At 41.3% G+C, this 24,999-nt stretch overlaps 1 protein-coding gene across 1 annotated transcript in view; it reads left to right on the forward strand.

Moving 5' to 3' along the window:
- Skap2 (src kinase associated phosphoprotein 2) overlaps positions 1–24,735 on the forward strand; it is a 154,550-nt gene extending 129,815 nt beyond the window's left edge. The window contains exons 10-13 of the mRNA XM_021165675.3: positions 2,303–2,380; positions 7,519–7,631; positions 22,064–22,164; positions 22,575–24,735. Of these exons, the coding sequence (XP_021021334.1) occupies positions 2,303–2,380; positions 7,519–7,631; positions 22,064–22,156 (284 nt within the window). The 3' untranslated portion in view covers positions 22,157–22,164; positions 22,575–24,735. The remainder of the gene's footprint in view (positions 1–2,302; positions 2,381–7,518; positions 7,632–22,063; positions 22,165–22,574) is intronic.
- Positions 24,736–24,999: the final 264 nt, after the last annotated feature.

Here is a 24,999-nt window from a genome sequence, read left to right on the forward strand (position 1 = left end):
TTTGGTGCTAACATTAGATGGTGACTCTAAATCCCATTTTTTTCTTAAAAGCCAAAACTAGCACTTAGTACCTAGATGTGGCTTTCCTATGGTAAGGACAAGCACCCCATGGTTTTCACCCCCTAATACTGGATTTAGTATCTGAACAGGCTGCAGAGAGTGGGTGCAGAGAAAGAGAGAGCAAGGCAAGGCAAGCTCTGTCTTCCCCTTAAAGAATAAAGGCTCCGTCTGTGAAAACAGCGTAGGTGGGATTAACTATAAATTCTCCTTTAGAGTTTATGGGAGAATTCCCCATAAACAACCCGCTTGTGATAAGTAGTCCTTGAGATTTGGCCAAAGTGAGATGACGGTTGTTAAAAAGTATCCTGTATTAAATTACTGAGGTTAACTCGGCAATGTGCATGAGGACAAATTGTTCCAGCTGCTCCTTATTTTGAAGCTTTTATTATTTTGTCGGAGTTGAATTATATAAACTCAAACCACTTACATTTGACTTCTAAGCACAGGAACCCTGAAGCTTACTTCAAATCCTGGTGTTGATTAATTGCTGGTTAAAACATACAGGACACTTTTCTAATATGTTACAGTTGCCCTTTTCTCTGATATTAACCCTGTCCACTTGCAAAAACAAGTCTGTGTTCCCCCAACAACACAGATTATCTGGGCCAGCCTCTCAGTGATGATATGTCCATTTGTCCACTAGTCTCAAAACCTGAGTCTTAAAACGTCTAGAAAGGCCGGCACACGCTTATCGACTCTGGTTCCTGCACCTCTCACGCCATCTCCTTCCTGTTTCCTTTGCCCCTGCAGTTCAGGACTTCCTTCCTCTTTATCTAGACTCTCCACGCCCCTTATCCAGGCTGGCTGAGACAATGGGATCTCATGATCATTTCTAAAGCAATTTCAGTCCTGCCCTGTCTGCTCTGAAACCTTGTAAGGAAGGCTCTTACTGCCCACCAGACTGGAGTCTGCAGCTATAACTCGATGTTTATGGGACTTAAACTGGCCTCCATTTCTCACATTGCTAGAATGGTGTGCTACTTTGTCAAGAACGTGACTGTGCCTGTACTTAAGGTGGGATCTGGAAAGCACTGCTTTGGGTTCTATAGGTCTCCCATGGGATCCCAGGTTCTCCCTCTGCACTACTGAAGTGCTTTGCCCCACCCATCAGAGGTGTCCCTTGTTAACTCCTTGCTCTCAGGTCTCCACCCCAGCAGGCTGCCAGCTTCCTCAGGGCAGAACCTCCCTGTTCCCTTCGCCTCCTTGGCAAGCCCTCCCCCTCACACATGGGTGAGCCTCCATGGAGACTGGTTGACTGGTTGATTATTTCTTAGTCATACTAGCTACCTATGTGTGTCTTACATACACATTGGAGATTATGCTTGAGCTAGTATATTTTTCTTTTAGTTTTTCTTTGGTATGCCATTTGTTTTTATATCCTACATTAAATATTTTTCAGTTGTATAAATCCTTAAGTAGGGAAAGTGATAGTGTAATACATCTGCTTTTAGTAGAAAAGAATGACATCGTTTAAAACCATTTCTTGCTTAATGCGATGCTATTTTATTCCCTATCCTGGGAAGGGGATGTGCTTAGAGTGTGTGGGAGAAAAGTCTGAGCAAAGCACTGACTGCAGAGAGGATAAAGAACATGGGTTCATACCCACAGCCTCAACTTTAATCGCATGCTTTGGAAGTTTGCCACCTTTGCATCTCAATTTACTTATAATCATTCACCTATAGAGCCTTTCCTTCTGCGGTATGTGACACATAGGAGAGCCACAGTAGACTTTGGGGAAATGGCCTTTAAGTGTTAGGACCATCTAGCAGCCTCTTGTTAGAGGATTAAGTGAGGAAACCAGTGAGCATGGCTGGCGTTTGATGACTTACAGATTATCTGCATTTTATGTCAGACCTTGTTTTCTGTGGTGTCTTGAGGTTTTAGGAACCATGTATTGGAGTACTCCTGCTATTCGGTATAATGTAGCATATCTGTATAAAGTTGGCTGTTACTTTACTAGGTCTAAGGGCTGTCCTGGATTTAAGATTGCACCAGACAAGTTTCTCTGTACGTTTAAAACAAATATGCAACACAGTAGGGCATATCTTATATTGTATCAGGTCAGCGTAAGCCTTGGTGAGGATGTTGTTTGGTTATTAACAAAGGAATATGAATCTTGGGTGTTTTGTGCTCTTAAAGATAATAATTAAGTGCTGTAGACTTTGTCTTGCTCTTTAAGCAGGGTGGGTGCTGTGATTGACACGGGGCCTGTTAATGTGCCACTGACTCTGTTTATTTGCAGAGGAGGAAGAGGACACTGCTTCAGTGAAGATGGACGAGCAAGGGAAGGAAAGTCGGGACAATGTGCATCACACCTCAGGTAGCACTGGCAAAGTGTATTTTTGTTTTGTTCGAGTCACTTTCTAACCTTCTGAGGATGTTTGCACAGCTCCCTGAAGAAGTTGACTTGTTTGGTCTGCATGTCTTATGCTTGATAAGCTGCTTAGTCCCATTTAGGATGCATGAAAACCACTTGAGAAGGATTTATAAAGTAAGCCAATTTATACAAGGTATTCCTTCCTGAATTACTTTGTAATGACTCAATTAGCTTTCATTTCTGCACAAAGGAGATTTAGTTGCATAAATTAGCTTATCATCATTGAGGAAGTGTCACTGCTAAAGGACAGTTTATAGATACAACATGCAGTTGCTGTCAAACCTATAAGAATGTAATATAGACATCTGTGTATACTTTGTGCTTGAGCAGAACAGACTTCTGCCATTCAGAGACTAACAGGGGACAACAAGTTGCCCAAGGGACTGGCAATGTAGACATCTCTGAAAAGGTCAACTTGACACAGGCTCTGACAATCGACCCACAGCTCTGTCTTCTTTGATAAAAATCAGATAAACTTAAGACCGCTAATTGATCTGCAGCCTGTTTAAATGTTGGCCATGCATATCTTCATTGCATATGATTAACACAGAAAGCAAATGAATTGGGTAAGAAATGCCAGAGTCCAGTGACAGCAGCTTAAAAATGAGGAAAGGACACTCACTGGTTGCCTAGCAGACTGGGGAAGATATTCTGCACTATCCATTTCCACCTGGCACGGGGCCCCAAGTACTAATTATGTGCACACCATGTACACACACACAATACGGACAACTCGTCTTGCTTGTTGCTATTTCCAAGTAGCACAAGATAAACTATCTGTAGCGCAAACATGAAGTTAATTTTGATAAACCAGCATTTATTTTACAGGGAAAGAAGAGATGGGCAGCCTTCTTATCAGGACTTTACACCTCTTCACAGCCATATGTCAGCTGGGGTGAGGTCTGCCCTGTCCCCCCGGGTCCTGTAAAGAGCTGGAGCTCGGGTCACCTTCCTCTCTCTGCTATGCCCATACATCACTCTTTTGAGTTGTCAGGAGCAGGGTGGACAAGAGTGCGTGTTCAGGAAGTAACTTTCCCGCGGCCTTCCTACTGTGACATATGGGAAGGAAGCGGGCCTGACTCGAGACCTGGACAGGAAGGCAGGAGCAGGTTGCTGCAGAAGGGTTGGGTTTGCCTTTTTTTTTTTTCTTTCAGAAAGGAAACAAGACAAAGTCATTAGTTGTTAGCCCTCTTGCCCAATAAATAGAGTTGTAAAACATGGCAGCAAGCAAAGCCCAGGCCCTGTGCTTGATAGTAAACTAGGATCTGCTTTTCAGTGCTGAACCATGCTTCTGCCAAGAGCATGCGTGTTTCTTTGTAAAATGGCTATGCAGGTATAGAAGGTAGAAACAGATAGTAGATCTCACAGGCACAAGTGAGCATGCCTCACATGTTTGCCTTTGAGGGTAGGGGGAAAAGAGGTTTTCTCAAAGGAATCCAGTAAGTTGATGAGCTTTTCATGCCATAGCCACAAGATACTGCAATGTCTGTCTCTTGTGCCACAGAGTTCTTTCAAGCCATCGTCCAATGCCTTCGCAAAGCAAGCCGTCAGGGACTCTGTGCTTGCCACTCGGAGCACTGAGCTGACAAGGGCGTTGCTTTCTGCTGAGCATCTTATCATGTGAACTTCTAACTTCGCTCAAGAAATTGATGTTTTTTTTTTTTTACATTGACTGATTTTGCAGGAAGAGACTCAGTGTTGTGATGTAAATCTAAAGGGAAAGCTGAGTCCATCTTGTCTCCTGCAGGTCGCTCACATTCACTCATCTTACACAGGTCATGTATAGTCTACATATATAGATGGGCCCGCTTGAGGTTTTTAACACTATAATAATCTGCTTCCCTTTCTAAAACACGTTTCAGGCTTGTAGTACTCAGGGAAAGGGTCTCTGGTGTCGGCATCACGCTTCATTCATTGTCAACATGCCTTTTGTAATCTTGTGTTTGTGGACTATCTGGCGGTCACTTGCTTAATTTGTACTTTGGTAACAATCCTGTTAGCTTTGCCAAATATGTATTTTTATAAAAATTTTAAAAGCTCATTGTGTACATTTTTCAAAGACTAGCTAACTTTCCTTTTTAAACCTTCTTTCAAAAGTAATTCATGCCCCTCAGGACAGCACACATAGCAAGGTGACATTTTGTGTGTAATTTTCAAAATATTGACTGTGGTATAGATAGAATGGTGTTAACATGCCGAGTAAAGACAGCGAAACCACATTATCTGTGCTTCTGAATGTCCCGTATTATACAGAATGCCTGCCTTTCTTGGGGCCAGGGATGGTTCTCAGCAGGAAAGCATTCTGACTAGCATATCGAGGCTCTGCATTCGCTATCCCTGTGCCACAAAGCCAAGCCAAGTCATGTCCTATGGATTGTCTCCCTGAGCATAGGTAAAGATACTAATGTTTGTGAGCCTTCTGTGCTTCCATAGCTGCTTTGTACATGAGTTTTCTCTATGTGTGTTTAGACCCACTACATTCTAAAGATAAGCTATAGGAGCTTCCTGCTTTCCACAAATAAGATCACTCCTGATTCTTTTTGTCTGGCATACTTTCTGGGGAGGCAGCTACACACTGCTGGCCTTTCCCTCACTGGAGATGCCCGCTCTTCACTTAGAATGCCAGTCATGGCACATAGAGTGCTCCTCAGCAGTGCTCACTGTCCATGGGACTGTCCATCATTTTTTGGACACCATCATCATCAAGATTATAGGAGGCACAGTTGAAAATGCATCTTTCCCCGGCTCTGCTGAATCCCTGGCTCTGTGACTTCCTTGCAGCAGTGAGGTTTAATGGAATGCCCCTGATGCACATCTAGGGAGAGATGCATCTTGTACACGGTGGGGGTCTCTCCCCTTGCTGCTCCCATAACTCCCATTAGTGTTAATGGGAGTCTCTCCAAGTGTATCCAGGGAAAGAGAAACCAAAGCGGTAAGAATGTGTATTTAAAATCACCATATACTTGTTTTTTGTCCTTTCTTTTCTCCCCCTACTTACAAAAAGACAAAAAACAAAACAAAAAAACAAAAAACATGTTAACTGAAAAGTACTGTGAGAAGGTCTGAACCGGAGGAGGGCTTGGACAGCTGGGACCTGGGATCCCACAGCTCCACCAAAAGCTTTGACCTCAGTTTTTCAGCCAAAGTTTGTTTCTTCCACGTCTTCGGACCAAGCCTAAGGCCTGAGCAGCGTGGGGAACAAGTCGGGGCCCCTACTGGGGAAACTAGCTATTTAGACCTTCTTTGACTTGGCTAGAACTGTGTAGCAGGCCTCACGTGTGAGATGATGTCATCCTTTCTGCTCTAACTCCTTGACTTTCAAGCTGACACTGACAGACCACATGGGGTGCAACATTTGACCCATTTAGCAGTTGATTTAATCTGACAGAAATGTTTCAACTTCTAAATCTCTATTTGTCTAAATAAGTGGTTTTTAAAGGAAATCAGTCACTTTATTATTAAGTGATTTTTTTTTTCCTGAAAAAAAAGAGAAAGAAATGGACAACGCTAGGAGGTATCTGGCCAGCTGGAGTGCCCTCTAGTGTCTGTTTACAGAATGTTTTAATATATGCCTGGGGGCTGGGGGAGGATGTGATAGGAGTGGCCACAAGCACTATTAGCTCCCGGTTGGATTCTGGGGCTTGCACATGCCCCTGCTGGTTTTAGTGCTCTGAGCCCAAGTGCTACAGTGGAGAGGCCAATACAGGCTTGCGCGCTCTCCCTCTCTCTCTCTCTCTCTCTCTTTCCCTCCCTCCCTCCCTCCCTCCCTCCCTCCCTCCCTCCCTCCTTCTTCCTCCTCCTTCCTCCTTCTTCTTCCTCCTCCTCCCCTCCCCCCATCCTGTCATGCCACCCCTATTGTCCCTCTCTTTCCATCCTAAAAAATAAAAATTAACCAAGGATTCTGTTAGGTTGTGTTTTCTAATCCTTGTTTATTTTCTCACAAATTTAAGTGAAACGGTGCATCCCACAAATACTTAGATTCCATGTTATTCAGATTCTCCTTTTTAAAAAATGCTAAAGACATTAAGGAGAATTTAAATCTCCTAATAAATTAATACTTTGTGGAGATCAACACCATGCTGACTGTACTAATGTGACCGTTTGTATTGAGGTTGCCAAGATGCCTCTTGTTTAAAAGTGAGATGACAAGCCTGATCCAGCATACAGCTCCCCGTTATCCCGTGGATTCAAAGCTGACATTGCAGCGATGGAAGCTGTCAGCACATATGTGTTCTGCCTGGCTAGTGAATACACGGGCATCTTGTGTCTTATTGATATGACTTGCAGTCTTTTTTCCTTAACTCATCAGAACTCAATTATCATGAAATTAAAAACAGGAAACAGTTCTCCGTGTAACAAAAGCATCCAGAGTATTTAACTGTGTGCTGTGTTTTAGGAGAGCCACATTGTGTGAGTGACAAAGCATATATTACCCAGTTACTGTGGTATTACGAAGCGACGAGCACTAAATAATCAATCAGTTAATGGTGTGTATGGCAGTTTGAGCACTTCACATCCATTGTGCTTATGCCAGGAGAAGGATGAACTGATAACTCCACTGTGTGAGCCTAATGTCCTAGACCTGACTAACAAAAGTCTGCATTAGCAATTTCACAGCTGCAAAAATATTTAGAGACAACTTTGAGAGACTTTGGGTACAAATGCTTTATATTTGAGTATTAAAATATGCTATTACTGTCCTCTTATCAAGTGTTCTAAACTCCATGAAATTGTTACTTCAGATATGTCCAATCTGTCCCTTAGATATTCTGATGGTACAGTAAGACCAGCTGCTCTTCAGACACATAGCCAGTGAGCTTAGGACTTTCCATTAAAAATGAGCTGAAGCACCTTGCTGTTTGAGAATGCAATTGCTACAGGTTATAGATTACAGATAGAAGTGGAGGGGGCTAAGAAAAAAACAAACCTTCTGAAACAATCTTCATGAGCATGCTCAGGGGTAGTTGCAGGTTCACTAAGATGTTCCATGATCCAGGCCAGGGTTTCTCTCTTGGCAATCTAAAATGGTTCTTTAATTTCTTTTGATTCAAGCCTTAACCCCAAGTCTCTCTTTTTCCTAGGAGATAAAAGCACTGATTACGCTAATTTTTACCAGGGTCTGTGGGACTGCACTGGAGATCTGTCTGATGAGTTGTCCTTTAAGCGTGGTGATGTGATTTACATTCTTAGCAAGGTAAGAAAGCACCCCCACCCCACCCCACAAATGACAGCTGTCAACAGGAAATACACAGCTCAGTTCTCCTGCATTTAAATTTACAACACAAGGGAAAAATGCCAGTTGGAATTCTTCTAGGTCCTAGTTAACAATTGGAAGTTCACAATAATTAATTATTTTGTCAAGTGAACTATAATCAGAATTTAAACATAATCAGATAACAGGATTCAACTTAGCCGTGTGTTTACCTGTCACTCTAGCCCTTGGCAGGCATCCACCTACTGCCTTATCCAGAAACAATATACTTATGTGAAAGTTAACATTGTAAGGTATTGGGTTATTAATTATGTTTTTCTTGCTTCTTCCTTCTTATTCTTCTGTGTGCTTATTCTGAGTTTGCCTGACATTCTCCAGTAGAAACATTGTGTTTATAAAAAAAGGTTTTCATCTTTGTGTAAACACATTGGGTGTTCCAACAATTTAAAGGCTCTACATTCAGACAAGTTGAAGTAATTTTTTTAAAGTTTAACACACTATATTTGTAATTGCAGTACCAAAGTATATTGCCACAAACTCATCTTTATGTACATGAGAATCGTGTCTTTGCTTTTTAGACACTACACTGTAGAACCTGTCTGCTCCAGACATCAGTTTCTGATGCAGTGTTGGAACTCTCTTAATTTTCACTCTGAAATTTTTCCTACTGTACTATGGGGATTTTAAAAAATGTTCTTAAGATTATCTTAGCACCAAATCATGAATGAAAATGACTTAAAAATAAGCAGGGAAATGTTACATAGGTCTTAAGTCTAACACTTTATAACCCTAAAGTTTTTGAGCTGAGAAATACTTTGGATATTTCAGAAAGATGATATGTGTTATTTATGTTGGTTGGCTGGCACTGAAAATCCTGACCCAGTTGGTCACAGAATCTTAGAGTGGGCATCTTAATGAAGATTGTCTATTCTTGGTGCAGATAGAGTACATGAGCTAGCTATATTATCTTGACTCCTAGTGTAGTTCATTTCTGTCCCTTCTGCTTAATCCCATCCCATCCCATCCCATCCCATGCCATCCCATCCCATCCCATCATCCCATCCCATCCCATGCCATCCCATCCCATCCCATCATCCCATCCCATCCCATCCCATCCCATCCCATCCCACCATATAAAGCACGCACAATACCAGGACACATTCTAGACATCAGGAATCCTAAAGAATAATACATAAGCACCTGGAGATTAATGGGAGAAGTGCAAGAAGGAATATTTACTACTAATACAGATTATGACTTATTGAGAAGCCCAAAGCCAAGGCTGGTTGTGAACTCCAGTCAGCTGCCCAATGGTGGGATCCATGTGTTGCTATGTTATCTTACTGTCATATCCACATGACAGCTTTTAGCTAAGTCTGTTATCAAACATTTAATTGTCCCAAGTTAAAATAGCAGCTTTTAAAGTTAATTACTTAACAGAAATAACACTGTTTGGCCCAGTTCTTATCAGGAAACTTTCCTGAAATTCCTCCCAAATTTACCAAGCTCACTGTTTATTTAACTAATGTAGCTGTGAGTATATAAAATTCAAAGGTTGATTAACTTGTATTTGAAATTTCAGAGTGTAGGGATATGTGGCACAGCACTGTGTTTGCACACGTGGAGCTTGTAAAGCCCACATGGGCTTCTTCTTTTTTTTTTAATTTATTTTTTATTAGATATTTTCTTTATATACATTTCAAATGCTATCCCAAATGTTCCCTATACCCTCCCTCGGCCCTGCTCCCCTACCCACCCACTCCTGCTTCTTGGCCCTGGCATTCCCCTGTATTGGGGCATATAAAGTTTGCAATACCAAGGGGCCTCTCTTCCCAGTGATGGCCGACTAGGCCATCTTCTGCTCCATATGCAGCTAGAGATATGAGCTCTGGGGTACTAGTTAGTTCATATTGTTGTTCCACCTATAGGGTTGCAGACCCCTTCAGCTCCTTGGGTGCTTTCTCTAGCTCCTCCTTTGGGGGCCCTGTGTCTCATCCTATAGATGACTGTGAGCATCCACTTCTGTATTTGCCAGGCACTGGCATAGCCTCATACAAGACAGCTATAACAGGGTCCACATGGGCCTCTTCTTAAGGCCCTCTCTGTGGTACCATGGGCTGCTGGAAACTCAGGCAGATGACCCACCCCCATCCCCTCCCCCAGGCAAAGTGGCATGGACTTGTCTCACTTCCGCCATTTCCTGTTCCTGTGAAATTAAAGGTGTAGACCTAGTGTGCACTGTCCCTCCAGGATGCTGAGGGTAGAAGTTGAGTTCTCTGAAACCTGTTTAAGATCTTGGGTTAGAGGTAGCCCAGCTCACACGTAGCCTTCACTTCCGTCTGAACATCTTAAATGCTGTTATCTGGGAGAGAACTGTCCTCCTCTTTCAGACCTTTGCAAGGCTTGATGTTCCAACAACATTGGGTTCCTTCTAGAGACAGCATTTTAGTTGGGACTAATTTTGGTTTTTGAAAGAAGAGCCAAGAAAGATGAACGTGTTAGTCACTGTATCTCCCCATAGCTAAATGATTAATACTCACAGTCAGCAGCTGTAAGCCTCAGAGAGCGGTGGTGCATGGTACCATAGAGAGAACAGCCTCCCAGCTCTGCTCCAATGCTGCTGCTGACTTTGCTGGGCTCTCTGCTGGCTTTGGAGGCGAGTGTGTGTGTGAAGATTCCTTCCCACCTTGCACTGTGCAGGTGCAGAAAGAAACACTGGATGATCTCTCACAGGTGCTGTAACCTACGGTTTTGTCTAAACCTGGGTAGACATAGACCTTAAGTTAATACCATAACTATGTTTAATTTCTGAATGCCTAAAATAATAAATTGAGAACTCAAGATTTTCAGAAGAAAGCAATGGATTTCTAGATCAAGGTGGGACCAGTGCTGTGTATTTTTAGAAGGATAAGCAGTTGGCTCAGCAGGTAAAAACGCCTATTTTACTCTGAGAGGCCCATGCAGTATAAGGAGAGAACACTTCAGAAACTTGTACACATACACATAAGCAAATGTCTAATTTGATTCTTAGAAACAGAAGTAGTATAAAAATAACTACTATTTTGTATGACTAGAAATGTGTTTAATCTTAGAGTATTATCTAGATCTCTGTGGTGATGGCATGAAATTTTCACCATTCTAATTTATTTTTTTACACCATCTAGTGGCTCAGAATGAGTGGTGCAGGTAATTGCAGCTAATGTGCACACTCAAACTGGTGTCATTAATTCAGCTTTACATCTAGCTATGGGTGATTACTCTCCCATCTCATGTCAATAAAGTATCAGCATTAATCATGAAAAATTGTGTTCATCATTTTGAATTTAGTATGGAAATTGTATAAAAAGGAAGAATATATTTTAAGAAATCTAGCATAATATTTGTGAAGATATAGAAAATGAATACTTTGTAAGAAATCGATGCCATGCCTTTTTTTAATAAATAAAACTATTTAAAAAGTTTTTAAAAAATAAAATTTAATCTTAGAAATATACTGGCTTTTAATTTGAAGCATTATCTATGATTTGACTTACTGCCCACAAGTTCCTCAGTTTTGAATATGTCCATTTTAAAAAGGCAACACAAAATAGTTTAAGGAAAGATTTTTTAATAATATACATATTTAGACAAATTTAAAGATCAAACGGTATGCTTTATAATAAAAGGCATTTCAATTTTGTAAATGTAGTGGTAGAAAACATTTCACTGATTTGATGGTTAGACGATTTTCATTATACATCTCTATGGAAATATACCTTATTTTTACATTTTTCCCACCCTCCTTCTGTCCTCCCTCCTCCTCCTCCCTCGTCCTTCCTCCCTTCCCTTCTTTTCCATGAACATCTTGCTGGCAAGTTGCTGTGCTCAGTTAGCCGCAGGATGGTTTATGTTAAGCCTCTTTTGAGTTACACAGATCTTAACCACCACCACCCTTTTTTTTTCTTCAGTGAAAATCAAATGCAACATACAATAAAGAAGAGCTGGCAGACACCCTGCCCTTCCCCTTCCCTCCTTAACATTTTCCAATTAGCAGCTGCCATGTGACCCTCTGACTGACTTCGCTCCTCCTTCAAATATCCCCACATTTTTTTTAGTTTCAACCTTTGAACCTCACTAATGTAAATCTAAATACTGTTTGCCTTAAATGGAGACAGTACCTTTTTGCTTTATTGTTCTCTTGATGCTGTTTTCTTACTGAATTAAAATAATTCAGTATTTTAATGTAGATTTAGAAGTCTTTTTTTTTTCTCCTACAAAAAAAAAGGATGGAGCATATTTTCAGGGACAAATGAAGGTATAATTTGAGGGTTGGTTTTGTTTTTTGTTTTTTGTTTTTCTTTTTTCTTTTTTCTTTTTTGGTTTTTAGAGACAGGGTTTCTCTGTGTAGCCTTGGCTGTCCTGGAACTCACTCTGTAGACCAGGCTGGCCTCGAACTCAGAAATCCACCTGCCTCTGCCTCCCAAGTGCTGGGATAAAGGCGTGCGCCACCACGCCCAGCATAATTTCATGATTTTCATGATAACTGTTTTGTTGTTGAATTAACTCTGAAAATAGACGATGTGATCTCAGGCTTTTTTGTTTTAAGAGAGGAAAATTCATTATCAGAAGTAGAAAATCTTTTAGTTTTTAATTTCAGTTGTTTGCTGAAATCCAGTTGTTTAGAAAGTCATGCTAAATATTTTACTATTTGCATCTCAATTTTATTTTCCTAAACCATGGACATTATCTGGTAGGCTAGTGGTGTTTTCGTAGAAGCATGTTTGTGCACCATTTGTATTTCATCAGTAGGTTCCCGGTCACACAGCAGCAGGCTAACTCTCTGTCCATGTTCCCCTTCTGTCCTGCTGTTCTGCCTTGCCGCTCTGGACCCACAAACTCTTGAAGTCATCTTTCAGTCAGTACTTGTTGGTACATTGCTAGCCACCTCCTCGTCCTAACTTTTCCAGCAACAAAATGTTTTTAGAGAGCTATCCTTCAGCAGGAAAGAGGGATGCTGCTTAAGGCTCTGGAATATATTCTTTCTTCAGAAGTATGCATGACTTTAGCTTTGCTGCCTTTAAAAAAAATATTTTCTTAAGACCAGAATGGGAACTGTAGATAAGAGAGTGGTCATGACTGTGCAATAAAATGCATCTGAGGTTGTGTTGGCTGAAGGTATAAGCAGTGCTTTGTTTGTGTTTGCTTGATACGTGCCAGTGATTGGTGAATTGTGGCTGTCATTGAACATTTACTTCTTGTTAGAATACAAAGACTTACTTAGTAACCTTTTGGGGCTTCAAACCTGTAAAATAAATGAATCAAAGTTCTCACTGGCAAAGACAAAGGCATTGGGGGTTTTGTTTGTTTGTTTGTTGCTGTTTTAATATGTAGTTCTCCTAGTTTCATCATTTGTTCTCAGATGGTCCAGGGTAGCACAAATAGAATGGCCAACTACTGAAAACTGACCAGGGCAGCTCAGGGGGACAACCATGGCTGACACTGAATCCCCGAGAATAATCCAATCCTGTGACCTTTTGGGAAGGAGGGGTGGTTTTTTTTCTTGGGATTCTGTTTGTTTGAACCTGACAGCATTTTGTTTATTTGTTTGCTTGCTTGCTTGCTTGCTTGCTTGCTTGCTTGCTTGCTTGCTGTCCCTTTGGGTACCGGGGGCCCTATGCAGCCTGCCTCTCCAGCAGTGAGAGCAGCTCCAGCCCCACTTTTCCCAACAACATTCTCAAGTATTTCCCTGTCTCCTCTCCCATAAGATGGAGGCAGCCCTACCTTCTGGGACAAGGCTGGCAGTGAAGGGGAATGGGGCTTTAGAGACTCACTGGTGGCCCAGGCCTTATAGTGACTTGAAAGAGAGTGAGCAGGAAGACAGTGTCAGTGTCAGAGGTTCCTATTACCATGGGAGGGGTGGTCGTGGGAAGTAGCCATGTGCCAGGGTCTACAGGACTCTAATTCTGTGTTGAATAACCAAAAGTTTCCCAGAAGCAAACCAGAGCCATAAAGCATCACATTGTGTGTGTGTGTGTGTGTGTGTGTGTGTGTGTGTTTAATTGAACAGTCTGTGGTCTCTTGTACCCTTTTTACCCAACTCCTGCCTCAGAAATCAAGCTCTGGCATGGTGCATGTCATTGTAAACTTTGCCTTTACTCTTTGTGATGTCTCCTCTATCTCTGTAGAACTTGAAGCTAGACATTCTTGGGAGGTTCTTAGGCAGGAGAGAGTAGAGACAAGAGTCATACTGCTGAACTGAAAATCTTGGGCCTAGAGAGAATGTTCAGCCATTAAGAGATTAAGAGCACTTACTGTTCTTGCAGAACCTGAGTGATTCCCAGTTCCAGGGGGCTCACAGTAGCCTGTAACTCCAGCTGGGGGTGATCCTGCACCTCTGATTTCTGTAGACACCTGCATACATGTGTATATCCCCCCACATACCCATAATTATGCTTTATCAAGTAGATGTTTAATAAATTAACAAGTGACACGTGTTCATAGTTGAATGGATAGCTTTTTTTTTTTTTTTAAGTAGAAGAGGTTCAGGGGAAATCTTCTATCTTCTATTTCTTGTTCTTTGCAAGATCAGATCCCTTTTGTTTCTTTTGCTTTTTTGTTACTTTGTTTAAACACTCTGAACTAAAAAGAATCTTGCATTGAAAAGGCTTTCTTTCAGTGTACACATCCAGGTCCATCATTTAGGAAAGCTGGGGCAGAAACTGAAGCAGAAACCACAGAGGAAAGCTTACTGCCAAGGACGGTACCTCTCGAAGTGGCCTGGGTCCCTTTACATAATGAGCAATCGACGTAATGCCCCACAGACATGCTCACAGGCCAGGTGATGGAGGCAGCCCTTCCCTGAGGTTCCTTCTTCCCAGCTAACTCTAGGCTGTGTTGAGTTGGAGGCGCAAGGCTGGGGCTTTGGAAGTGCTCTGCTTCGTTGTTGTTGTTGTTGTGCTTCTGCTATTTGGCTTCCATAATTATTGGAAAGGGAAAAGAAATTGTTCAAAAGCAAATACAAACATTGTGGTGTTATAAGCACTTGTTGTGTGCCTGTTTTGCATGGTACTTCATGGAATATATATGTGTATGATTCAGCCTTACAGGAAGTCCATGCCCAACAGTGTTTCTGTGGAGACTACCCACAGACACAGCTAATCAGTACCTTCTCTAGAAATCAATGCTGATCCTACCCTAAGTCCTTTCCAGTCCTGGCACTGTGTGGACCTCAGTTAAAAGGTTACCTTTTTGACTTTTTGTATCAGAACATTAATTTTAAGTATCTCAGCCCAGTTATAAGTAACACAGACGGTTGGTTGATTTTTTAAAAATTAATTTTAATTATTTATTTTTGATCAACAGCTATTTGTTAAACCCTTTCTTTGCAGAGAACTAGTTGGAGATGGATCCAGAGAAGCTTTGAGCAGCTTCCCTTCCAGGATCCTGAGCTGGTGGCAGAGACAAGGAGCCTAAGAAACAGACAGTGCTAATAAACAGTCCTCTAGGCTATGCCTGCAGAGCAGAGGAGGAAAGGCAGAGAGATGAGCATGCAGTATCTTAGAAAGGATTCCACCAAGTTGGAACTAAAGTAGACCTTTACTTTGTTCAGCCAAAAAGTATTTAAGTGTTTGCTTGGTCTTTTGTCTGTTAGTCATAAGCTCTTGTGCCCCGATTGACAGACAGAGGGACACAAGGAAGCCAACCAACTGTCCATTTCAACCCAGTTTGCCCACTGCTTCCCTCCTGTGCCTTGGGTGTGAGCCACACCTGCTGTCCCTGAAAACAGACATTTTCCTTTTAATCTCTTCACACAGGCCCTGCATTACTCTCTTCATTCCATCTGGAGGCTCCATCTACCTGTTGGCTTTTTCTACATAAAACTACAAAGCCCCACCATAAACTCATATGCTTCCCCATGTGTGCCTCAGTCATCAGGGTTAAGATCAGCTCTTCCCCTCCCCCATGTCATTCCTCCTCCCCCTCCCCAGTGCCTCTCCTCCCTCACCTTTCCTACTTTACTCCTTCTTTGCTACTTTCATTCTGAACTTCCTGATGTAAACACCATTTAGCTAATACCTCATATAATGACAAGTATTTAAAACACATTTACTAAATTATAGTTAAAAATAGGAAAGAATTCTGGCTTCATAAGGCAATGATGGAATCAAGAAATTAGGAGAATTTTAGTGCACACCCTTACTTTACAAGTGAAGAAATTAAGGCTCAACATAATCAGAGAAAACCAATTAAAGACCAAGGATGGAAGAGCTACACCCATGGAGGCTTTCCAAGATGATGGGGTTTCTGTAGCCAAACTTGTACCTCCAGCCTGCGTTCCCTGGCAACCAAACTCAAAACAGAAGAGCTAGGGAGCTGAAATTCCTTCCAGTCAAAAAAGGAGAGCCCTGACTTTGCCCAGCACTGGCTGCTTTGAAAAGTGACATTCTCATAGGAACCTCTAGAACATGCGTGGATGATTGAACCTCGGCAACTTTTTCTAATAAAAAAGGGGGCGGGGAGCAGGGCAGGTAATAGCCTCAATAACAACAACAACAAATATGTGTATGTATGTAACTAAGGGCTTCTACAAAGACCCAAGTGTATAATAATTCAACTTACTGATTTATATAAAGTATGAAGTTGAATTATTATAATAATATAGTCTCAGTGAGGAATAGAAGTATTACAGGCGAGAAGGAGCTTGCCCAAGTTACCCACTTCATCTACAACCAAGACAGGCAAGAAGACAGAGACTCAAGAAGATGAGAAGAGCTGAAGACCCCACAGGCGCCTCCCTGAGATGTCACCCACCCCACCCCCAGCAGGGCTGTCAGTGCTTAGTCCTAGTCAGCTTATTTCTCCAGAGAAACGGAATCAGGTAGGTCCTAGTTCCTAAGAAGACAGATATCTTCTCTTCTGAAGATAAGATGGAAGCTCTTTAGACATGGCATCTCATGGGGTGTTGTGGAAAACACTAGCCAGCAACCTGCCAGAGACAGGAGCCCTGTGCTTTGGCTTGCCCAAGTTCACTGTGTGCATAGATCAGAGCAAGTGTTTGGTAAATGATTCTTAGATAAGTATCTATGAAGAACGATGTATTCCTACCAGAAATTAAATTTATTTTCAAAGTTAGACACTTGATGCACCATCCAATGCAAACATGGATCTGGGATAGTTTCCAGTGTCTACCTTACTGAACATCTATTATATATGCAGTATCATGGGGCATGGAGAAGAGAGCAAGGCCTTACTCTGAGCTCACGAAGTTTGTCCTTTGCTATTGAAGGAATAAAACTGTGGTGTGTGAAATCCACTGAGGACGAAAAGCTCAGCTTGAAGTGAGATGTGTTAGTGTGGGTCAGGTAATTCAGCACACAAGTCATGCCAGCTGACTGACTGAGCGTGTCTTGGGCATTGAACAGGATCTTGCTGTGGGAGGGGTCTTCCTGGGAAGGGCACTCCATAGACACAGACAGGAGCAGGTGGGCCAGGCAGACCACAGAAATGACAGGCAAATGTTGCTACAGAGAGAAGCTAAGCAGAGGATCTTGTGGTTACGTGTGAGGAGAGAGTTCTTCAGCAGCAGTACACACTGATGCAGACAGGTCTTGGAAGATCAGACAGAGGGCAGAGGGAACAGTGCAGCCATTCCCAGTGAGGTGGTAAAGGCCTGCATTGAAGCATTGGCAGCTGGACACGGTGGCATTGGTGAACCCAGGAGCCGTCATGGAGATGTGGATTGGCAGGTGACAAACCCTGACACTCCAGCCTTCTCTACTGAGCTTCACTGTGAGTCCCTCCTTGCCCAACATGTCAATGAAGGATCAGGCAGGACGGCCATGTTTAGTCCACAGCATTGTAAGTATTTACTGTAAAAATTTGAATTCAGTATGCCAGATCTCTGAAATGTAAAATAAATTTGTTAGGAGAATTAAATTCTTACTTGCCCAGGTTTCTCCTGCTATTAAGATAGAGTGGATGGTGCAAAACAAAAAAGAATTCTGCGAACTGGAGGAACTCAGTCACACCTGAGTTCTAAATGATAAACAGCTGTTCTGAACCCAGTGCAGCCCTGGAAAGCACTTCCCAGTGGTGCTATTCCACTAACAAGGAGAACCATGGGGCTCACACCCATCTCCTTCAGTGCTCAGGGAACCAGCAGGGAGGTTAGATCATCGTGGGTGTCAAGCCTTGTGTTGCTAAGGGAACCATTAACATGATGAGAAAGGGAAGAATTCATACAAGTTCTACAAACACAGACACATACACATAGAGACAGACACACACATACACACACACAATGAGATAACCTTGAAGAATGTCTTTATATGTTTAAAACATTAACTTAGTTTTTATCTATTAGGCATAATTACCATATGTGGAAAATAAAGGTTAAATCCACTGATTCTTAAATTCACCATGCTTATTAGTCTGTGGATGAAATTGCTTTCATTTCACAAAGGACTAGCATGTGTCGGAGCACGGATGTATGTTCAAAGGACATAGAGACTGCCCAGCGTTTGAAGCACCTGTTGCCTTCAAACATAGCAGTAAGGGACTGAGACCCTAGACCCTGCTTTAGGTTTCTGTGAAGCAGATTTGTCCATCCAGTTTGCAGAAAGTGGATTAACATACTCAAGAAAGGAGAGATTCTGGCACAGAAAAGGACTTAAGTGAATTTGGGAACCTTATTCAAGTGTAAAATAACACACCAGCAGAGAGGAAGGCTGAGTTGATAAGCAAATGTGAACATGTGTTTACTACTGTGTTACACAGAGTCTGTTTCTCTTTATCAAAACTAGTCCTTTCCCCAGCCTTATTGCACAATCTCTTTATTGCCCAGTAAATATTAGCTATAAACAAATAAGATGACTTCAGTGGTTTGACAGCTGTGACATGGAGTCAGACTGTGAGGTTTGTTACCATCTTACTGTTATTTCCTGAATTATTAGAGGAATTTGACTTTGGGTGTTTGCCTCTTTGACTGCCACGTTACATTTTGCCTGGAAGCCATCCATTTCTCAGATAGCGAATTCCTTCTGAGTGCTATTTTTATACAATAAGCATCACTACACCTCTGGATCTTGATAGCATTACTGCGGGAGGAGAAAGCAGCTTTGTGTTAGTAATTACCTAACATTGTCAGAAGCTGACTGCAGGCCTCTTCCCAGTGATAACAGAATAACCGCATAATGTAGCTTTATAGCACATGATTAATAGAAAATAATTACACGTCCTACAAAGGGATGCAATATTTCTTATAAATTGACTAAAATGGTTTCCTGTAGATTAAAGGACTCTTCATTATTTTATCAGTCCTCCCGAGGTACAATCAGTTGCCTAGGTTAGCATTTCAGTTGATGGTAAGAGCAGAATAGGGTGAAGGATACCAGATGGCAGACCTCGTACCTGAGATCTTGAGAGCAGTCAGATGACGTGATGCTTCCCGACCTGTCAAGATTTACATGGCAGTCTGGTAGGGGCCTCTCCTCTTTCCCTCCCCTACCCCTTCCCCATCTTTTCTTTATTAATAAGGTTTGAGGGGTGATTTTTAAATGATCCATCTGTGGCTTTCTAGAAGGATGCTATAATTACTGTGTAGATTTTAAGACAACATGGTAGTTATTGATGGCATTATTTCCAACCATTAAGCAATCTATCATTTGTGATCACATATGTTTGGGGCAAAGAAGCTGGCTTGTTGGGAAGGAAACCTTGCATGATGTTGAATCTTGAGGCTGAAGTTTAGAAAACTGTTCTAGTCCAAGGAGCGTTTTCATCCCGATTTATGGGCTGCAGATGGTTTAATTGGGATTCATGTTGCTCAGGAGGCTCGTGCAGAGGACGGTGGAGATGCAAGGGACGCTCCTGTGTGCAGTCTTGTTGACTACTCTGACGGCTGCAGTGCACAGCTGTAAATCTGCCTTCTAGAGTTTTTGTCTCGCTATATTTTATCTTATGTCTTAATTTCACACAGGAGTATTACATGGAATTATTTATAAATAGAAAGTAAGAAATATTCTGATTTTTATTCTTACCATTTTCTGAATATGATCTGATATTTTAGAGCATTTTCATAAGGTGTGTATTTCATACATGGGGTGTATTTTAAATTAAATGAAGCATTTATGATTACTTATTGTAACAGTTTTTTTTCTCTCTGTAATGTTCTGTGTAAGGGGTCTGTTTCCAGCTGAGAAAGCTCCTCTCTGTTGCCTGCAACTGTCCATTCTAGTTAATTACCCTTACTGCTCTACCACACAGAGCACCAGACTTTCTCAAGTAAAATCTCTTGTCTTAATTTGAGAATTTATGCTCTTTGGGGGAATAAGAATAGGTCCTTAGTTGACAGTACAGATTATAGCCAAAGTAGAATATTGTAAAGTCCCATAAAGCTCTAAGACCTGACTGTCATCTCCAGGCTGAGCATCACTCCTTGGCTGCAGGTTCAGGTCAGTGGTCTGCCCTCCCACTGGGTGCTTTCTGGGTCTCCTATTCGCAGGCTAGACCCTTTGCTCTTCTGATGTAATCAGTTGCGGGGGGGGGGGGGAATCTAAGGCTGGTATTGGGTGAAAGCTTTCACTCCCAGACTTACCCCATTGATCTATCTTACAATACACACCTTTGATCTGTAAAGTATTTTTGTTTGGCTAAGCATTTGGGCTCCAGTTGTATTCATTTCCTTAAAAACTGAAAAGGACAGTTTTATTAGGTGCCTTCTAGGATACAGTGATTGCTAGTTTAGTTTCCAGTAAGTTGATATTTCCTTTTGATAAATATGCCTTATGTAGATTACATTCATCATTGCTGAGTTCTGGACCGAGTGTTCATTGCTTGGACAGTTTTGTCCACTAAAGTTGCACTATCAGTGAACTTTTAAACTTAATACCTTTATTCCACCACCTCAAGAATCAAGGCTGTACCCTTATTAGAACAAGAAATATGGGGTAAGCCTTTTTACCCCCTCTCCTTCCCGCTTTGTTCTTTGAATAAGCCTAATTCTGCTACTGCCCACCACTTTAAAAGCACTCATAGATTTTATCCTTTAATTTATAGGTAGACTGTCTGTCGATACGTACATGCTAATGTTGCTACATTTGTATTGAAGGATAGCATAATTTTCCCTGCGATGGTCAATAGCATACAAATCAATATGAATGTTAAGCCTGCATGTCTATCAACCCTCCCTTCCCTGCACATAACTCAGTGTGCATATGCACATTTATCTATGACTCAGACGTTGGAAAATCATAACCTATTGAATTACTTTGGGGATTGATTTTAAAAATTTATCTTATATGAAAAATTAAATTTGGGTCTTAATGCTTGTGCAGAGTATTGCTTTTGGAAGATATTATTCTTGAAACTTGTAATTCATTTTACTTGTTTGTATCTCACTAAACATAAATAAATTTGAGATAAAAATACATTAGTCAATCTGGCAGACAGAGGCCGGTTAAGGAGGGTTCACAGTGCCTAAAGCAATGTTGTGTCTGTCAGTGGGGAATGGAGGAGAGAAGAGAGGGCCAGGTTTGTTTATCTCACATTGTAACGTGCAGAGCACCTCATCAGTCACTCTGTTCACAGATTAATATTCTGCCTTTCAAACTAGAGGACTTTCCTTTCCTATTGATCTTCCACGGTGCAAGCAAACCTAACAGTACCTTTACTTTAACATGCCTCCCAAGTTTAGGCAGTCCAGGATCAGTAGAGAAACAGTAAAAGCTTTGGGATATTATTTTCAAAGACTCTACTTGTGAATTATTTTGTATTGGTATTAGTGAATTTTTAATTTTAGTATTTTCTTATTCTCCACTTTAACCATCTTTAAATGTACTACATTTTCTGAAGAAGGGGTGCACCCCTGAGTTCTAAGCCACTTAAGTTTAATTAGGACTTACTAGTTTGTTGTTGTGCCCTCCCATCCCCAAGAGTGACTTTGGTCCTTGCTAGATAGATAATAAGCTTCCTGAAGGCACGTGCAGCCCCTCTGGCTTCATGGCTTTAGCCTACGGCACAAGAGGCTGCACTGTGGAGAGAATGGGAGCCCCAGAAACTAGCTCAGGCTGTGCTCATTCTCCACATTCTTCTGCAAGTGACTGCTTCTGCAGTCTGCCTAGTAATGAAAACGTTTTGTGTTGTACAGTAATTTAAATACTTGCCAACAGCAATGGGGTTTGTTTGGTTGGTTTTTTGTTTGTTTGTTTGTTTCTGTCTGTTTGTTGTTTTGTTTGTTTGGGGATTTGTTATTTTTGTTTCTTTTTGTTTGGTTTGGTCTGGTTTGGTTTATCCAAAAACAAAAAGGATGAAAATGTTTCCATTTGCAGCTCCAGCACTTGTAGCCTTTATAAGGAATCATTTCTAAGAAGTTGTGTACAGACAGCACTGTGCTTACCCCAACCTAGTGGTTAATCCTGCGTATTGTTTTCAATTAGGAATACAATAGATATGGCTGGTGGGTAGGAGAGATGAAGGGAGCCATTGGCTTGGTGCCTAAAGCCTACCTAATGGAGATGTATGATATTTGAGAGTCTGGGTAAGTACATTTTAATCCAATATTCTGTAATAGCTCTTCTGTTCTCTCGCTCTCTTCCTTGAGTCTTTGCCTTTTTAAGTCTTAAGTATGGTGCCCCAAATCTGTTTTTGTTTTTGTTTTATTTTGTTTTGCTTCAGCTTTAATTTTTAAAAATAACTCTAGAGAATTTACTTTGGAAGTGAACAGATTATCTAGAGAAAGTCCTTTGATGATAACCAGCTGTGTCCGTAAGCCTCCTCCTGTCTAGTAAGAGGCCACTTTTATGGCCTTCCTGAGGAAATTAATTGAAAACCGTTGAGCAAATTTTCACTTTGTTTGAGTAAAAATGTTTTTTCTTTCTAAGCAGGATAAATAAAGAGCATTTTACTGAAGAAGAAAACTTAAATGTAGCTTTCTCTTTTTGCCTGCAGAGAAGTCTTGTGTCTGTCTGCAAGGGCCTTGGGACATGGAACACCTGAGTGCCTGCTCGGAGCCACCTTCCTTTGGGTGAACATTCCTGCCTCAGCTGCCATTCTATGTAGTCAGGCACTAAAGCACTCTGATGTGAGATTGAGCAGGCAGTGATGGGTTACATTAGATACAAGCAGTAGAGATAAGACCTGTTGCTGTTTTGCAAATAATAATTAGTTTTCATTTACCCGTTTGGTTTGTATGGTAAAATTCATTGTGATTGTACGTGAATCTTAGTCACTGAAGCTGCCGGTGAGGGTTGCTTTTTCTCTTAGCCGCTGGGTGTAAGTTATTTTTAGAGTGCCGCAAATAATTTCCTAGTCTTTGTACATTTTGAGTCAATAATAAAGACTTCTTTAAAGCTGTAGAGATGACTTAGCCTGGTATTTTATTCTTCATAGAGTAATAACATGTTTTCATTAAAGAAGTTGTATAGACTCACAGGTTTACCTGCTGTAGGTAAGGAAGAATAAACCAGTGCTTGAATTACAGATAGAGGGAAAGTGGCAGCCTGCTGTCCGCTGGCACACAGATCAAACCAGAGCTGGGTTTCTGAAAGCCCTTCAGTATCCTAATTTGATGATGGGCTTGCCAGTGTGTTCTAATATAATTTTATTTAAATTTAATGAAATCAAAGATTCATAAGAAAGCCCATTTACCATTAATACAATGGTATAAACAACTTGAGCATGTTTTCAGAGTCCGAGGGCAGCCAGGTACCCGCTGACCTCTCTGACTCTATCACTGCTCTATCACAATCCCACCACTAAGCAGCATCCTGGCTGAAACTCTTGTGCGCTGCTCTGGACCAAACGGAAGAGAAAGACTCTTGCGGGATGGCAGCAGTTGGCAACCAGCAGTGAGTGAAGGGAAGGCTGACTTGCTCTCTGATACTGTTGTTGCTGCAGGAGTAAGGGTTGCAGAATCCTGGCTCTTTCATATATAGTTAAACTTGGGGTGTTTTTAATCATCTCTAGAGACGGCAGAAGAGCCTTACTCTGTCTCAGATGCACCAGTGACTAGATATTTTGGAGTAAATGGGATCTACTATTGAATCATTCTATTGCAGGTTCTAGCTTTTGCCTAATTTTACAGGTCGGAATGCAGATGGGCTGATAATATTTTTTAAATCTCCACTATTTATGTAAAACTATATTTACAGGCAATAGTAAAGAGTGTCTGTTTTACTGTTATACTATGTATGTTGTGATCACTCATTTTCCAAAGTAAAAGAAAAAAAAATCCTAAGTTTACCTATGTAGACATAGTTCAAGTTTTCAGAAATTACGTTTGTACAGTTACTCATTTCCTACTAAAGTGTCATCTAAATAGGTTGAAATCATCTTGGCAAAAGTTAGACAGGCAGAAATTAATTCAGTGATTCATCTTTCAGAGCCAGCATGGTTGAAAAGCCAAGCCTAGCCTGTGGTTACGGGGTTGTGCCTTTAATCTAAGTGGCCAGCAGATGGCAGCAGCTTGTCGTTTGCACGTGGACCCACTTGGGAACCCCTCCCCCACTGCGGCCGACTGAGAGGCAGTGCGATTTCTGTCTCCTTTTCCAGTTAATCCAGGAGAGGGAGTCCTTTGCCAACGGATGGCCTGCGTTTCCAGCACAGACGCCACTCTGCCCAAAGCCATGTGTGGCCTTTGTTCTTTTCTAAACGTGAATATACATGGGAGATAGAGGACTGGAACCAAAGGCCTTTAAAATTGGGAAAGATGAGAAAACCTGCTGCTCTGCTCCCTGTGCTTTAAGTGCGCTTTCTGTTGAGTTGATTAACTCATTTTTGTGCTATGAAGAAGTTTCTCTCTACCCTTGACAGTACATCACATTCTCTTCAAGATCATAATAACATCATTAATGTGAATTTAAACAACAGGGCTTGTTAGAAAATATGCTAATTGTTATGTTCTCATTATGTTTGCCTAGCTTTTATTTGTTTTTCTATGAACAGTTAGAGAGCTAATTTTTCTGAAAGGTGATTGTAAGTCATATTTTATATAGCATTTTGCTTGATCGTTTGCTCTGTACTGAATTTGTACTCTGTTGCCATTAGATCTTACAATAATGTTCCACTCTGCAAATTTTTAAGGTTCAAATAAAGTTTAATTGTTTGCAAACTGTTATGATGCTAATAATTCAACAGCCTGCTGTGTTACTAATGAAATTACTTTGTTATGATTAATTTGGAGAATAGTGTGTTGATTGTAGTAATTAAGCACAACAAGGTGAAGTAAATGATGCTAATGCCATCTGGCCTCCAAACCGAATGAAGAAATGAAATAGGGCTGTCATTTGAATTTATTCAAAGAAGTAAGCATCATGCACATGGCTCCCATGTCTGTGGGGTTTGCACTTAACCACCCCACCCCGTTTTGACCACT

This window comes from Mus caroli, unplaced genomic scaffold, assembly GCF_978045245.1.
Source record: "Mus caroli unplaced genomic scaffold, Mus_caroli_1 scaffold_7, whole genome shotgun sequence".
NCBI lineage: Eukaryota > Metazoa > Chordata > Mammalia > Rodentia > Muridae > Mus > Mus caroli.